Source organism: Oncorhynchus mykiss, chromosome 11 (genome assembly GCF_057628025.1).
Source record: "Oncorhynchus mykiss isolate SJ-2025 chromosome 11, ASM5762802v1, whole genome shotgun sequence".
NCBI lineage: Eukaryota > Metazoa > Chordata > Actinopteri > Salmoniformes > Salmonidae > Oncorhynchus > Oncorhynchus mykiss.
In genome coordinates, this window is record NC_143032.1 from 33,108,428 (window position 1) to 33,125,270 (window position 16,843).

The window sequence follows — 16,843 nt, forward strand, 5'->3', positions numbered from 1 at the left end:
GCTATACAGTCAAAGATGGTTTAGTATGAAAATGCCTCGCAAGCTAAGCTCATGCGCAGAAACACCTCTTCGAACTGCGCTTGTGCTTGCCGTCCACTCAAAATGCACTGCTTCGATATAGTTACTTTTGACGAAAATGAAAACGTGTCTGTTTGTCACATTCAGGAGTTTTGGAGTAATAACATGTTCAGCTACTTACGACATTGGCTCAAATCTAGGTTGTACCTTCATACATCGAAAAACTAACGCCCTCCTCACTATGGCTTCAGACCCCAAGGCAGACCTACCCAGCCCTTCAGAAGCCACTTATGGGCTCTGCCTGGCCAGAGAGGGGGGGCACTGATAATGGGGTGGCTTACTGTTAGGGCCCACTTTAGCAAGTGTTGACGTTATTATTACCCTGCTCCAGGTGCACAGGTTCCCTGAGCTGTTGCGGGTAACCACAAGCAATATAGTTCATGGGCGGCAAGTAGCCAGTAACCGTAAGTCATCCCCGAGCTAAATAGTTGAAAAATCTGTCGATGTGCCCTTGAGCAAGGAACTTAACCCTAATTGCATCTGTAAATCGCTCTGGATAAGAGAGTCTGCTAAATGACTAAAACGTTAACTCAGGAAGAATTGTTCACTACTCTCATTGACTTTCCAACCCCTGGTCTGTTTAGTCTGCTTCGGAAGTATCGTGATGTTGGGCACCAAGGTATATAAGATGGTGGATGAATGAAGATAGTTCACTCAGGCTGTTTACCATTGAACAAAAAATAAAAAAGGATATATTCCGGGTTATTTAAGGGGGTGGCTCTCCCATAGACACCAATGCGATGGTAACTGGGTCTCTGGTCTTCTTAGATCATTGACTTCTATTAAAAATGAGGGAGTGGGATGTCTCGCTTCCTCCTCCGTCTCTGGAGACTTCGCAACAGTGTGTCACGTGGCTCTGGACGTTGTCAAATCAAAATTTGCGCGGGGAAGCTGCGAATATAATAAGAAAATAGTGGATGATTTATAAGAACGGCATACGACATTGGTATGTATTTAACATTAACTTAGCTAGTGGTTTATGATATGCTGATGTACTCTAGATTTATTTTTGTCCATAAAACGGAAACACGAAGCAAATTCGGTTTGTTAGCTAACATTGTTATTCAGATTTAACGAGATATTTTACTTCTTATTTCACAGTACTGGCTAAACATGTCTAAGCGAGAGGCATTTTTAGACTCCATCTGCAAAGACAATGTGGGGGAATTTCTCATTTTCACTAAACTCCATGTGAGTAACATTAGCTACAATGTTGTTTTTGCAAAACTTCAAATAGGAATAGGAGTGGTTCCCAAGCTTTATAATAATAAATAAACAGTCAGGCTTTCAACTTACTCTTAAGTGGTAATAGTAGAATGCACTAGGTGCAATTTCGAAATTGGGTATCTAGTGTATCATCAGTTTTCCTTTTGTCATGTCAGTCATTGCCTACCTTAGCTTTTTATAACTTTTCAGAAATGCAAATGTTTTTTAGCCCATATATTTTGTTGTAATGTTTGAATCACTCAAATATCACATGAATACACACACATTAGCCATGGCAAACTGTACAGAATTGCAGGAAATAAGATTTAAACCCCCCTATGTGCTTGTGCACATAGATGTTGGGACCTGGGATGTTCCCCAATGCTGAAAGGGGGGCTTCAGTGAGAAAGTTTGGGAACCCCTGTCTTATAGGACCAATATCATGATTCTCAAAATGAGTATTGCCTACCATTCCTTATGCTCGTCTATCTATTTGAGAGCCTTGCCTCTGACCCGGTTGACTGCAATGTTACCACAGAAGGACACGGCTGAGCCCTTTGACCTGGATGAGGTCCTGCAGGAGCTGCCAAAGGGCCAGAGAGAGGCACTGTGGGCCCGACTAGTCACACTACTTTGTGACCAGCTGGCAGCCTTCGCACCAGAGCACTGGGATGCTGGCTTAGAGGAGGACAAGCAGGACAATGACATGGAGGTGGTGTCCCCAGACCGGGTGAGTAGAGTTGTCACAATACTACATTTAAGGGATACAGTCCTAATGTTGGGAAAAAAATGTGTTATGTTGTCACCTAAAGTCAATTGTTTGTTTTCCCAAGCTATAGTGCACACTATTTGACATAAAGAAGGTGCGACCAAAGAGTTTAGTCTGCCTTGTTTTTCTGCCATGGAGAATCGTAGTCTCATGACAATTCCACATCCTGACCACTCTCCCTCTCTTCTATATTTTTCCACACTGGGCTTGACAACAGTTGTTTAATTCTTGCTCTGACTTCATCTCCTACATCTGATGTCAGCGTTCAGTTGTCTACTATTCCTTGATTTGAGAGGTGGTAATCTATTTCGTTATTTAGACACACACCATGTCTGTCCTGGAGGGAGTGACTCTAGTGGTCACAGCTTCTGTGGACGTCATTGAGGATGGCGACACCTACAATTCTCTCTTAGAGTGTGGCAACATATTAAATGGTGAGTTTTTATTATATTTTTTAGTATGAACTCTATCCTTGTTTTATAGTAATAAGAATAAATGATTTAATTTCTATAGTGCTTTTTTTTAGTATAGAAAGAATCTCAAAGCGTTTGAAAATACATGTTTTACGGAGCCTGGTTAACACGACTCACATGGTCAGTGAGGGAGAGCTGACACACTGGTCTGGACAGGAGGCCTTTGTAGATGCAGTATTTGTGCAGAGTTGTACTTATTTCTGGCTGAGCTTTGGCGGCGCTCGGGGGGCTGTGTGGCTGTCCATGTGTGTGTTTGAGTGAGAAAGACACAGAGGAGAACCAATCAGTAAAAAAGCAGTTATCGACACCATGCTGACAACATCAAAAGAGCCTTTCCAGACTGAAGTCAGGAGGACTTTGAGTTAGGTGTCAGCCAGACTATTTTAAGTACCCCAACCCTTCAGTCTGTCTCTGTCCAACAACCCCAGGTGTCCTGCCTTACCTTCCTGCCTCTGAGATGCCTCTGCGGCAGGCTATCCACGGTCTGTGCGAGGCTTGGTGGAAGAAAGGCCTCCTTGGTAAAGAAGAGCTGGGCCGCACAGCCTTCCTTGGAAGCCTGGAGAAGACCCTCCTACTGAAGAAACCAGTACGTACCCTTTAGCATCAACATGGCCTATTGTTGCTTTTCTGTTTTGCTCTCTGTCTGTCATCCTTTTTCTCTAGCGAGCTTTCTGGACTTGCTTTCAGTTATTCTGGTGGGAAATAGAAAATGATAGGCTACCAGGGTTTTTTCTGGTGTGTGTGATGCGGGTGTGGCTATGGATGTGTCCAATGATGTGGTCTCCGACCGGACATTTTAGAGGCCCTCCTGTTGGCCCGTAATGACAAAATTGCTTCAAAGCTAATTTCCTGTAATTCTACACATTTGGCCGTGTGGTGGAGATAAAAATGTTGCAATTTTGAGGCTCATTTCCTGCAGTTCTACACATTTTGCCATGGGTTATGCTGTCTAAGTGACAAACATCATACCAAAATCAATTGGGGCCACATGCCATGACCAAAATACTCCAGAATGCATAATTTTGGGAATTTGTTTCTCTCTGACTGTCTAGCTTTTATTTTGGTGATTATTAGTTATCAACGGTGATCTTATTTAATATATATATACATATATAATATTAGGTTCATTATCTTTTCTAAATACACTACATTACCAAAAGTATGTGGACACCTGCTCGTCGAACATCTAATTCCAAAATCATGGGCATTAATATGGAGTTGCTGCTATAACAGCCTCCACTCTTCTGGGAAGGCTTTCCACTAGATGTTGGAACATTTCTGTGGGGACTTGCTTCCGTTCATCCACGAGCATTAGTGAGGTCGGGGACTGATGTTATGCGATTAGGCAAATCGAAAGGGCTTTCCCCAAACGTTTGCCACAAAGTTGGAAGCACAGAATCGTCTAGAATGTCATTGTATGCTGTAGCATTAAGATTCCCCTACATTGGAACTAAGGGGCCTAGCCCGGACCACGAAAAAACAGCCCCAGACCATGTCCTCCTCCACCAAACTTTATAGTTGGCACTATGCGTTGGGGCAGCTAGCGTTCTCCTGGCATCCATCAAACCCAGATTCGCCTGTCAGACTGCCAGATGGTGAAGTGTGATTCATCACTCCAGAGAACGTGTTTCCACCGCTCCAGAGTCCAATGGCAGTGAACTTCACACCGCTCCAACTGACGCTTGGGATTGTGCATGGTGATCTTAGGCTTGTGTGTGGCTGCTTCCAGAGGCAATTTGGAACTAGGTAGTGAGTGTTGCATCCGAGGACAGACAATTTGTACGCGCTTCAGCACTCAGAGGTCCTGTTCTGTGAGCTTGTGTGCCCTACCATTTCGCTTTTTCACTTCACAATAACTGAGCTTAGTTGACCGGGGCAGCTCTAGCAGGGCAGAGATTTGACGAACTGACTCTTTGGAAAGTTAGCGTCCTATGGCTGTGCCACATTGAAACTCACTGAGCTCTTCAGTAAGGTCATTCTACTGCCAACGTGTGTCTTTGGAGATTGCATGGCTTTGTGCTCGATTTTTTTTTATACACCTGTCCGCAACGAGTGTGGCTGAAATAGCCCGAATTCACTAATTTGAAGGGGTGTCCACATACTTTTGTATATATAGTGTACTTTTATATCTGGTTTTGGTCATTGACGTTTTACACTGAAAAGGTTTTTCCATCCCCTAAACTGAAAACTGTTTGGACATCGGCGACCCTAAAAAAAAACACTTAGGCAGCCCACCCAAGAGTTTTCTATGCAGGAAAAATCCTGGGTACATGTTTACATATTTACTTTTTTTTTATTCCATGTGCTTGCTTTTTATCTTGTGCGCCCTATCTGATTGCCTCTCCTCCTCCTCTGTGTTTTGTGAAGCCCCCTATATCCCTAATCCTCTCCATAAGGAGCCTGAGTCAAATATTTTTTTCTCTCAACTCCCTTGTCTCGACAACAGACAAGTGCTCTCTAATCACCCGGTACTCTCATTCAGGGATCAACTGAAGAATTAGTTTGAAAGACAGTATGTGCTCTTCATTTTATCTCTGTCAGAACTGAAGTCTTCTTCTACACTAGTGTATCAGAGAGGTGGCTGTTTGCATTGGAGTGATTTTATGATTTGTGATCCTCTCGTTTCGGACCTAGTGAGATGGATTCCTTGCAGGCAGTATCTGCATTTTAGGCTGTTCTCCAGTATGGGTCTCTGGTTATCTGGGGAAGAATATCTCTGTACTAACCTTTTGTCTCATCTTGACACCTTTTGTCTTTTGGCGTCTGCATTGACCCGTTTTTGTATTTGGTTTGCTGAATGTTGTCGCTGCGTTGCGTGCACGTTCTCAGGGGGCTGAGATCCAACGGCTTTGGGGTTTCCATGAAGTGCTGTTCACTGTGGACTTTGCGTCGGAGTGCAGCAAGGAGCTGATCGATCTGCTGCTACAGTGCTTCCTCAGTGTCAATCACATTAAAAACGAAGATGTAAGTATGTGTTTTTATTGGTGTGTTTGTGTGTGTGTCAGAACTGTTTTTTTTTTTTAAATACTTAAAAATGGATTGAATTTCAAATATTTTCTCTGCCCGTTTGAGCTTGCCTAGCTTAATAAACGAAAAGAAAAGTCCCAAAACTGCAAACCCTGACCACTTGGAACTCCAGACAAAAGGAAAAAGCTGCATGTTTTTATATATTTTTTTTCCCACGTATTTGAAACCCGGGTCTGGTGTGTGTGTGTGAGATCTTATGCTATGCTATCATGCTCACATTGTCGTTCCGATAACATGACTTTCGTTGACAGGGGAAGCGTCTGATGGTCTTCCTCTTTAGCTGGAATGTCAACTTCATCCGGATGATCCATGGAACCATCAAAAACCAGCTACCTTACTTTGCAAAGTAAGTGTTTGCATTTGTAGTTTCCTATTAAGGTACTAAGTGTCCTTGTTATAATGTCTGGGAGGTTGGGGATTCGATCCCCGGTCGAGTCATACCAAAGACTCAACAAAAATGGGACCCGATGACTTTCAGCTTGGCACTCAGCATTTAGGGTAAGGCCCCATGACAGACTTAGTGTTCTGTCCAGGAGGTGTACTTGCACATCAAGCTGCCTCCCGCTACAGAAACAGGAGATGGGTCGTTCTGGCTCGGTCAAAGTTTACTTATTCAAAAGTAGCTGTCAGGAGGCAATGGTTTTCTCCTATTCAATTCATGATGATATACCTGTTTTTTGACTGCTTGGTTGAACTCTGTTGATTTTTCCCAGGCCCCACACTGACCACATAGCTGAGATCTACTGCCGGGCCTGGAAGAAGGCTTCTGGGGTCTGTCTGGAGCAGATAGAGAGCACGTGCATCCAGGACTTCATGCAGCACGCTGTGCTCCTGCACAGGACTTCACCCGTCCATGCCAAAGTCAGACAGGTGGGTGCCGTGAACATTTCACTTAGTGTGTTTCAAACATATTTCTCACTCTGTCTGCTTTTATTTTAATTTTTTTACAAATTGATACTTGGAGTCAAATATCAATATAATATTGAGATATGTATCGATTACATTAAAAAATATATATATATTTTTATCATTAATATAAGGAAAAGTAGTACTTCACCAATACAAATTTCCTGTATTTGTCTATTTTTTTCATAACAAGACTAAGGCTTTAGCATCATGTCAGCAAACCTCCAGCTGGCTTACTTTACCACAGTCTACATATTCACTGCAATGGTTGACGTTTATTTTATGTGTGTCACTTTAACTCTCATCTGTGTAGATACTGAGATACTTTCACAAACGGAAGGGCCGCAATGGGTTGGATGAGATGCTTTACAGACTCTACAAGCCCATTCTCTGGAGAGCGCTAAGCGTACAGTCAAATTTTCCTTGATACGACTCTCTTTATTTCTGGATAGTGTTTTTTGTTGTTGTTGAATTAATGAAAGAGTCTTCTCTCTATAATTGCAGGCTGCCAACTCTGAGGTCCGGGCCAATGCCACTCTGCTCTTCACCGAGGCCTTCCCTATCAACAATCCTAGCCAGAGCAGTGAGAAGATGGACGAGACCATCCAGAAACAACTGGACACGCTGGTCGTAAGTCAATGTATTATGACGTTGAATTTCCAAGTGGTCGTTTTATGTTTGTGAATCCCTGAAATGCCATAAGTTGTGCTAATAACCGAAAGATTGCTGGTACGAATCCCCAAGCCGACTAAGATGCAAAATCTGTCTGTGCCTTTGAGCAAGGCACTTAACCCTGAAGTCAGTTTGAATAAGAGCGTCTGCTAAATTACTTAAATGTAAATACGACAATTTGGAATAATGAAACACAGAATGTTTCTATGTGGATTTAAATGGTTTAAATAGTTCAAGTGTAGTGAGTCTATTTTATCAGCATGTGTACAGTGTGTTCCTGTTTAATAAGTGATGTCTGCTTAATATTCGAAAGCTCTCACCTGTTTGTTCCTGTGTGTCGGTGTGTGTTTGTAACATGTCAGTGCCTGCTAGAGGACCCTCAGCCTCTGGTGCGCTCCACAGCCACCCTCGGGGTCTGTAAGATCCTGGCCAAGTGCTGGGAGGTCATCCCCCCCACTGTCATCATCGACTTCCTCAAGAAGCTTGTGGTAGAGCTGGCCAATGATACCACCTCCCCCGATGTCCGCTGCTCCGTCTTCAAGGTGAGTTACCACAGTATTGAATACAATAAAACACTACATATATTAGAACATTATGGCTATGTCCAAAATGGTACTCTATTCCCTGTATAGTGCACTAATTTGACAGGTCCTTAAGGCTCAGGTCAAAAGCAGTGCCCTGTATAGGGAATAGGGTGCCATTTGGGATGCAGACCTATAGGAACTCTGACCCCCCTCTAGTCATCACTGCGGTTCTGTGTTGTTGTTATGGATTACAATTAAATCTTCTCTCCAGTGTTTGACCATCGTGCTGGACAATGGCCACAGTCACCCGTTGCTGGAGCAGCTGCTGCCAGCTCTGAAGAACAGCCTCCATGACACCTCGGAGAAAGTACGCGTGGCCTTCCTCAACATGCTGCTCAAGATCAAAGCAGTGCGAGCTGCCAAGGTAAAAATACCGCTTGCGTGTATTTCTGTTTTGTGCAAAACCACAACGTATTACCTAACAAAAAGACAACAATGACGATATTATATATTTCTTCATTGTTGTCATTTTGTCAGGAAATACACTGTAGTTATTTCTGTTTGTGTTGGGAGAAAGGTTTTTGATTCCCCGCTTATCTCAGTAGTACTGTCAGACATTATTTGTGATGCTCACCCTGCCGTACCCCTCCTCTCTCCAGTTCTGGAAGGTGTCCTCCATGGAACACCTGCTAGCCCGTCTGGCCGTCGACTCGCAGCCTGTCTCCAAGCGCATCGTCAACCTCCTCTTCAATTCCTTCTTCCCCGTCAACCAATCAGTGGAGGTGTGGTGCGAGCGCTGCGTCACTCTGATTCAGATGAACCCCAAGGCAGCTAGGACTTTCTACCAGTATGCACACATCTACACAGCCCCCACTAACATAGGTGAGTTTAGCCTGCAGTTACATACAGTAGCTCCTACACAGCCCTCACTAATATAGGTCAGTTTGGCCTTCAGCTACAGTATGTAGCGCCTGTCAGTATATGTGGCATTTAAAGGGATAGTTTGACATTTTTCCAGTCACTTCCTTCAAACTGCAAGCATAGATATACAAAATGGTACCCATGAGTTCATCTGATTCTGGGGAAGTAGAGAACCAAAAAAAAAAGGGGCTTCATTGCCAAACTCTCAAACTATCCATTTAAATCGCTCGTTAATCTGTTGACAGTACTGACCTGTCTAAGGTCTTTATTCCCCCTAGATCCTATTCAAACTACGTATCTAGCTAGCAGATGTTATGCGAGTCATTTGAAGTGGTTAGAAATCCCTGAACGAAAGTCTGTTTGACTGTACCGCTTGTGTCCCAGTCAAGCTGATGCTGATAATCCGCCAGTGTTTGAACGCCTGCATCCAGACTGAAGACCTGAACGAGACCAAATCGAACAAGGAGAACACAAGTGTAAGACAGATTTTTGTAGCACTGAATGTCAGCTCACTTACAAGACTAAGGAAATTGTCGTTTGTCAATGGAATGCATCTACGATAATCAAGATTTTTTTTCCATCATTCAAATTGTAATATAGAATTATTACATCCCACCTCTTCAGCTAAATGCCTCCACTCATTTCCTGTCGTACCCCATCATTTAACTCAACGTATAATCTTGTTTTACTCAATTGTTTGGAAATGTAGTTCTAAACAAACACTTTCCAGCTTCAAGACATGGTAAAAACTATCATTTTGATCGGTCTCTCTGGTGTACTGGATGGTCAGTCCGTAGCTCTGTCTATGAATTTAAGTGTTTACTTGTCTCTAGCATAGAAAGCTAGTATGAGGGTTTGCGCTCAGGCTAGAATGAATAGTGGCCGGTGCGAGAGAGAACATTTCCTTACAGTTCAGTAGTTCTCGAACCATGAGAAAGAAACAAGGAGGCTGATGTGCTAAAATATACTTCATTGAATGCCATACTCAAAAGGTAAGTGCAAAAAAAAATTAAATAGGCATTTTGTATGCTTTCGAGCATGGTATTTATTTAAGCATATTTTGGCATCCCAGCCTCCTTGGTGTTTTCCTATTTGTGGTTTGAGGGCAAGTACCTACTGGACTCTATATTTCTCCTGCCCCATCACTCTGCTGTTTACCACAACAAGTTGCACGGTGACCGCTTTGTTGTATTTGAAATCCCAGATTTAAAACAAAGTTCCTTGCAGGTTCTGGAGCATGTCCTGTCGGTCAAGGACACGGCGTCCATGGCCAGTCTGCTGGAGGTGGTGGTGATCTTGTGGCGGAGCATCCGGAAAGCCCTGGAGCTCAACAAGGACGCCCTCCAGTACACCACTGCCAAGTTTGGCTCCGTTGTGCCCAAGTACTTCAATGTCTTCCAGGTGTGAGGTGGACTGGAGTTTACCCTGTGGCAGTCACAACTTTGGTTGTGTCCCAATAAGCTCTCCGAAGTGAACACTTGTTCACTTCCCTTCATAGATTTGAAAGGAAATGACTGGTTTATGGAAATGCCCTCTAGCCCATGCCAACACCAGTCCAATGCTTTTAAATGTGTGGGGAGTAGTGAACGAGTTCGCACTTAAAGGAAGAAGGTAAGATTATTGGTACGCACCCCAGATATCTTCCCCATCATTTAAGATGTCCTCACCTTGTTTCTCTCTCTTTCAGGAGGAGCGTTCCACAGTTCCCCTCATCCAACTGGCCTCCCTACTGCCCCCAGCTTCTGTCCCCACTTTCAGGTCTGTGGGGGTCCTGTTAACTTGTCGTCCTTTTTGGCCTCTTCAGGCTCTCTCTGTGTCGGTCTGTGTTAACCTGTCTCTCTGGTCCCTGTGTTCCAGCTGTGGGGTGCTGTCCAGGCTGAAGAGGCTGGAGGCGGGGGCCAAGGTGTCCCAGTACAGTCAGATCATCGAGTGCCTGTGTAGCTGGGGCCAGGCTGCACACGTCCTGGAGCTCATCACAGACTGGCTCACTGATGCCTTACCCACCCCTGCTGTAAGCAACACGCACAGAGGTTGTGTCACAAATGGCACCCTATTTTCTATATTTTGACCTACTTTTGACCAGGGTCCATAGGTTCTCTGGTCTAAAGTAGTGCACTATATAGGGAAAGGGTGCCATTTGAGATACAGGCACAGATGAATAGGGATGCCTCAGCGAGATCCTCGCCGGCTCCTTGGGATATTTTATTAGGCATTGTAATGCAGAAAAGAGGGATGCATCTACATAGTAATAAATCTTACTAACTTTATTCTGAGTAAACAGGTTTTTTTTTTTTTTTTTTTGCCTTAATGCTCTTTATAGTAGTGTACTGAGATGTAATCATGACATCGTTGGACATTACCCCACCTCTCTGCTCCCCCTTCTCCTCCACAGGGCAAAGGGAACACCAGTCGGAAAGTGCGCATCAAGGAGACTATGGAGGCCAAGCCAGACCTGGGGCTAGATTACCTGGAGTACCTGGTCAGTCGTACCTCCACGCGGGACTGCATCCTGCCCTTCTGGCAGGGCCAGCTCAAACAGCTGCACAAAGCCCTCGGGGCCTGGAAGGTAGAGTAGATAATATAATTACACAGTTGTATAGATTGGTTATATGTGCGGTGAGTGGGTATGAACAGAGGTGGTATCCTGTGTCATGTTTTCCTTCTCAGTCAGTGCTGTTATCCCATCTGAGCTCTTCTGAGGCCCAGGCGGATGTCCCCAGAGCAGAAACGGCACTAAGAGCATTTGCCCTTCACGCACGTCTCAGTGCCCATCTACAGCACAAAGTGAGTCCCATTGCCTACATGCCTCTGCTTTGGAACCAATCTGTGTACAGTATTGCCCATGATAAACTGACTTATTATGCTAGCAATAAATAGATAACTTTATAACACTAATGTGCATCTGTTTTTTATTTTTATTACTACCCTTAAAGCTACTACTACTTTGCGTGTTGTAGCTATCAATTGTCCCATTAGCAGCCACTCATATTAGCAGACTTTTATTTAATTTCAAACATCACATATCTCTAGTCAAGTATAGGCTACTAAAAATATCAGCTAAATGTCCTCTAAGTGTCGGTTTGAGCAGTGTACTGTAGGTACTTTGGTTTATCGTCCCAGATCTAGTAGACACTATTTGGGATATAACCACTGGTCTGTGCAGTGTTTTGGCTATAACCACCTTTTATAACCACCTGGGTTTGCTATAACCACCGTTACTTGCTTTCCCAGTTCTCGGAGGGGAGGGATTTCCTTGTCCCTGTGGAGAACACGGCAGCGTGGGTGGCAGAGAGGGTGCTGCCCTTCCTGGTCGGCCCCAGTGAGGGAGGGGTCACTGAGCAGCAGCGGGACCTCGCCAGGCAGGTAGTAGAGGTACGTGTGACCCTCTGGATAGGGAGGCAGGTATCAATCACAGGACAGGGTTTACACTATCCTTTTGTACAGAAGACCTAAGCGTTAATTCTGTGTTCAGTACTCCGCGGTACCTCAGAGGTGTCAAACTCAATTCCCGGAGGGCCGTATGTCTGCCGGTTGTGTTATTTTTCTTTCAATTTGTGTCGTACTAAGACCTAGACAGCCAGGCGAGGGGAACTCATAACTAATCAATTACCTTAATTGATCATTCAAGGCAGGAGCAAAAAAAAACAGGAGATACTCAGCCTTCCAGGAATTGGGTTTGACACCCGTGCTTTACCTGTAGACAGAGGGAATATGAATCAAATCAAATGTATTTAGTTAACCCCTTTTTACATCAGCAGTTGTCACAATTTGGTTATCTGGAAACCTTAACACATGAGTAATATAGCATTAGACTTTTATCAAATATCAGACGTAAAAGAATAGCCGTAGAATATAGTTATGTGTATTACGCTGCTACAGTATTAGCCAGGACATTAGGCCCTAGTAATGTACGAGCAGCTTTATGGTATTATGGTCAGTAGATCAATTCTTGTCATGGATCTCTCCTATGCTGTCACTCTATGAACAGACTGAGGGTTCATCCTAAATTGCACCCTATTCCGTGCACTACTTTTGACCAGAGCCCTATAGGTCTTGGTCAAAAGTAATGCACTATATAGCGAATAAGGTGCCATTTGGGACGCCACGTTAGTCTGTTTTATAGATTGTTATTCAGCTCTGGTCCACACTCTCACGTGTCAGCTCTCCGTTGTACGCCTCTCACTCCCAGAGAGCAAGATGGACTCATTTATTCTTTGAAATGGGCTTCTATAGTTATTTCTTCCATTACTCTCTCAAAGTGTGTCACCCAGAGGCTGCTGCTGTGATCAGATATTGAAAATAAACCCCTCATTTATCTTAATACCCACTTCTGTTGCTTCCACTAACTCTAGAGCTCCAGCACCAACACTTGAGATTAAGATACTATGGTATGGTGGCTTATTCAATGCGTCGTTTTCAGGACAAATTAGCACAAAAATATAATTTTTAATTCATTATTTTTTTTATTGTCCCATAATATAGTTTGTTTAGTTGGTCTTTCGGCATTATTCCAGGTTCTTAAAAACAGTTGTGTTTTTATAAATTCTGAATTACTATGCTGATACAATAAAAAAAACATCAGTCATTTTTCTGTCCCTCTTTGTGGAGTGACAAGGTTGCTCTAACGTTGCGGTGATGTTTGGCAGTGTTTACTGACGGTTAGCAGAGATGTGATCCGGGTGGGCCTTGGGGACGAGGAGTTCAAAGGGCAGGTCCTTCACCTGTGCTCCATCGTGCTCCTCTCTGGTGAGTATATCTATACTTAACATATACTACAATAGAGACCTACAGAATCTAAATTAAGAAACATGCCATTTTCGACCATCTGTAAATCAACATTTCTATAAGGCACATTTAGAACCGTAGATTCTATAGAATAGTTGTTGACTGGACTAGGTCACTCATTTCATTGTGTCTGTGAGGAAATTTGATGTGTGTGTTTTATTGTGTTCTCAGAGAAGGGCTACCTGTGTGTTCCTCTGCTGCTCTTTGTGCTGACGGAGGTGGCGGAGAACTACGTCCCCGAGAACCAGGACAACCAGTCCTCCATCATCCTCACCGTGGTCACCAACGTCTTCCAGAAGATCCTGGAGGTCATGGCTCGCTGCTTGAGGAAGGACCCCGAGGAGGGCCAGGAGGTGAGGAGTATGGCTTGCGTCCCAAATGCCTTGATGGTTTGAGTGTCAATCAAAAGCACACACGTAGATCATTTAGAGGTAGTCTCTTCAGTCACACTTTAAATGGCTGTCTATAAATAATACCTATTTGGCCCAACAACAGAAGCAGCTCTGGGGCCATATGTATCAAGCTTCTCAGAGGACGTTTTTCAGTTACTGTACCACCAACAAAATGTTTCTCTCCCCAGTGTACCCCCAACTCTGATACGCTATAGATAGATATGTCCACGTTCAGCTTTCAAATGTGAATATATGACTTAAGGTTGTTTCTCTCCTCTGGCTCTTGTAGCTGTGGCACTTGGCTGTTACCGCTCTAGGAGACTTCCTCCAGGTGGTTCAGGCTTGGTCGGGCATCGGCTCCAACCCCCTAAACGGGGTGTTTTCAACCGTCTGTGCTGCCACCCTTGCAGCGACCCAACACTCCCTGCAAAAGGCAACAAAGATGGCTGATACACTATTTTCCAAGATAGAAAATGTGATTCCAAATGTTGATAGGTTGCAAAATAAAGAACATGGAACTGAAAACTGTTCCATCTTAGATGTCACATCCTCAAGAGGTCACAACACCAGAGACGGTCCAGGATTTGCCTCCTCTCTCAAGCATCTTGTTGAACGTTCTCCTCAAATCGCCCCCGGTCACAAGGTAAACAACCGACTACACTCCCAAGTGTTTTGCTGCTTTCTATTACTATTCACACTGACCACCCTGCTCAGTTTGGTTTCCTTTTTTTTGTGATAAATGTTTTTACATATTTTTTTCCCACACAAAAAGGAAGAACGAGGAAGAACAGACACCAAACAGTCAACCCCACACGGTGTCGTACAAAGAGCTCCAGCAATGGAATATATACTGTACTTTTCTCCTCCATTGGTGTTTCTAATCCGTGGCCTCTTCTCTTTTTCAGAGCCTTTCTGGCAGAGATCATCTCAACTGTCGACTCAGAGGTCATTGATGATCTGACCGGATTGGCAGCAGTTCTTCACATTCTGGCAGTTGTCAGACAGAGTGAGTAAAATAAGTTGCAATAAAGAGAATTTCTCTAGTTTAAAAAAGAAAGAATGATTTCACATTCATGAATAGTTTCTAACAGGGCGTGGCTAAAAGTTTTTAGCTGTTAAACTGGGAGTTTTGCCAGTGTGGAGCAGAGCGCGTGCCATTTATCCACTGTTCTCGGGCCTGAGCCGGTTGCTTATGCCCAGGTTTCATTGAAATGAATGCCAGAAGCTCAGTATCCAGTGTAGCTGGCCTCTAATGATTGTGCCTGTCTTTGTTCCAGCTGGGAGGTTTAAGGCAGATCTGAAGAGTGCAGCCGTGTCCGTCCAAAGACGGCTTCAGAAACATTACGCTGTCACGGCTGAGGACGAAGGACACATCCAGAGGTGACTAGATTAATGAACGGTGTAAGGTCTGTCCCAAATGGCATCCTGTAGGGCACTACTTTTGACCAAGACCCATTTGGCTCTGCTACCTTTTTGATTGTTTTTAAGAATGGAGTATTTTTGAGTTGTTAGCTAGCTGTTATGGCATTTTACCCTAAATGTTAAGGAAACGTGCTCGTAAACTGGGAATTGTAACATGACAAGTTATATTTTAAAATGACCTAATAGCAACCACAAAATGACATTACATTATTTATTTGTGTACCCCTTTTCCAGGGTAATCTACGAATCCGCTATCAACACTTTGAATGAGATTCTGATGCCATGCCCATGAGGGGGCAAGAGAACCTCATTTACATATTTAACATTTACTAATTGTTTCTTTGTTGCCAGTGTCAGCTATTCCTCTGTTCTGTTGTTTCCAAGCTCTTCTATTCTGTGTGATCATGGTGTATGCAGCATGACTTGTATTTGCGCTTTGGATTGATGTATTGCGTCCGTATACTCTATGCTGCATAAACTGAACTGTGTGTAACATTGCTAAGTAGCTGCTAAAAATACATTTGAAATGTGAGTTTCAACCGTGTCTTTGTGGATTCTCTCTAAAGGCCTCCACAAATCACTTACACTGCCACATGTTTTAGTTTAACTTATAGTACATATTTGCACTTTTTATTGAAGGAAATATAGTTTGTTTAGTTATGCTCCACCACTGGCAGAGAAGGTTAGTTTCTGTGGCTAAGGAGGAAGGACAAGAATGAAGAACTAAAGGCCAGCTGCAGGGGATGAAAGGCAGACGTCCCTGCCACTGCTCCGCCACCAGGAGACGTACCGGGATAAGGAGAGTAACATTGAGGAGTGGTGGTCCCCGGGTGATGATCCTCTGGCTGGTTTACAGGCACTGCTGGAGGTGCAACAGGCAGAGATGCCCAGCAGAAGGTTACCACCTATCTACCTGTATAAAGTATGTGTATCATATTGTAGTGAATAGAGGGTAGCCCCGACTGGGACTAGAACCCATCAACTGTCAAGCCAACACCTTTAACCGTTGTGCCAAGAGGTCCGAACTGCTTGATGAAGTTGCAAGGTGTTGTGCTAAGGTTGCTACAATATGCACTTATTGTTTGAACAATTTATTGATGAAATATAGTTGGTATGCTTTTAGTTATGTTCTATCCAACACAAACGCTCCATGACATTTCAATGCATGTATGAACTCTGTATAACCTGAGTAGCCATGCTATATTATGGTATTTTAAAATTATTCTGCCACTGTTTATACAGCCTTACAATAAACACATATATGAACTTGTTTATTCAGATGCTGAGTCAAACTATAAATGAGCTCATTTACTTTACTGTTAGTGCACTACTTTTTACCAGGAACTATAGCGCTATGGGCCCAGTTTCCCTAAAGCATCTTAAGGCATAAGGTCATATGGTTCTAAAGATGAACTTAGCTTTAAGATGTTTTTGGGAAACCAGGCCCAGGTCAATAGTAGTGCACTATATATGGGAAAGGGTTCCACTTGCAATGTAATTTAAATAAATTTGTTTAAATCCACTCTTTCCAGCTGGTGTTTGAACCCAGGTGCCAGTAACTGGCTTTCTGCGATAACTTTCCTCATGCCCACTTGGATTTATTGGTATTGCATTTTTATATATATATATATCTATATTGCCTACTCTTGAGCTTTATTTCATAAACTT

The 16,843-nt window shown here is 43.5% G+C and overlaps 1 protein-coding gene across 3 annotated transcripts; it reads left to right on the forward strand.

Annotated features, from left to right (window-relative positions):
- The first annotated feature begins 785 nt into the window (after nucleotides 1-785).
- On the forward strand, nucleotides 786-16,447 carry LOC110535588 (condensin-2 complex subunit G2). 3 transcript variants are annotated; one of them, XM_021620664.3, is made up of 27 exons: nucleotides 786-1,024; nucleotides 1,180-1,269; nucleotides 1,823-2,014; nucleotides 2,373-2,487; nucleotides 2,955-3,112; nucleotides 5,356-5,490; nucleotides 5,805-5,899; nucleotides 6,267-6,423; nucleotides 6,773-6,865; nucleotides 6,964-7,089; nucleotides 7,494-7,673; nucleotides 7,927-8,079; nucleotides 8,315-8,537; nucleotides 8,961-9,052; nucleotides 9,804-9,977; nucleotides 10,264-10,334; nucleotides 10,434-10,587; nucleotides 10,969-11,142; nucleotides 11,244-11,360; nucleotides 11,808-11,948; nucleotides 13,223-13,322; nucleotides 13,533-13,714; nucleotides 14,043-14,186; nucleotides 14,293-14,396; nucleotides 14,659-14,759; nucleotides 15,031-15,133; nucleotides 15,410-16,447. In XM_021620664.3, the coding sequence occupies exons 2-27, from the start codon at nucleotides 1,192-1,194 to the stop codon at nucleotides 15,465-15,467; spliced, it is 3,420 nt and encodes a 1,139-aa protein (XP_021476339.3). In that variant the 5' UTR covers nucleotides 786-1,024; nucleotides 1,180-1,191; the 3' UTR covers nucleotides 15,468-16,447. The 3 variants fall into 3 exon arrangements, with proteins under 3 accessions (XP_021476339.3, XP_090046007.1, XP_090046008.1); XM_090189881.1 differs by lacking the exon at nucleotides 6,773-6,865; XM_090189882.1 differs by lacking the exon at nucleotides 1,180-1,269 and having other exon boundaries at nucleotides 799-1,024.
- Nucleotides 16,448-16,843: the final 396 nt, after the last annotated feature.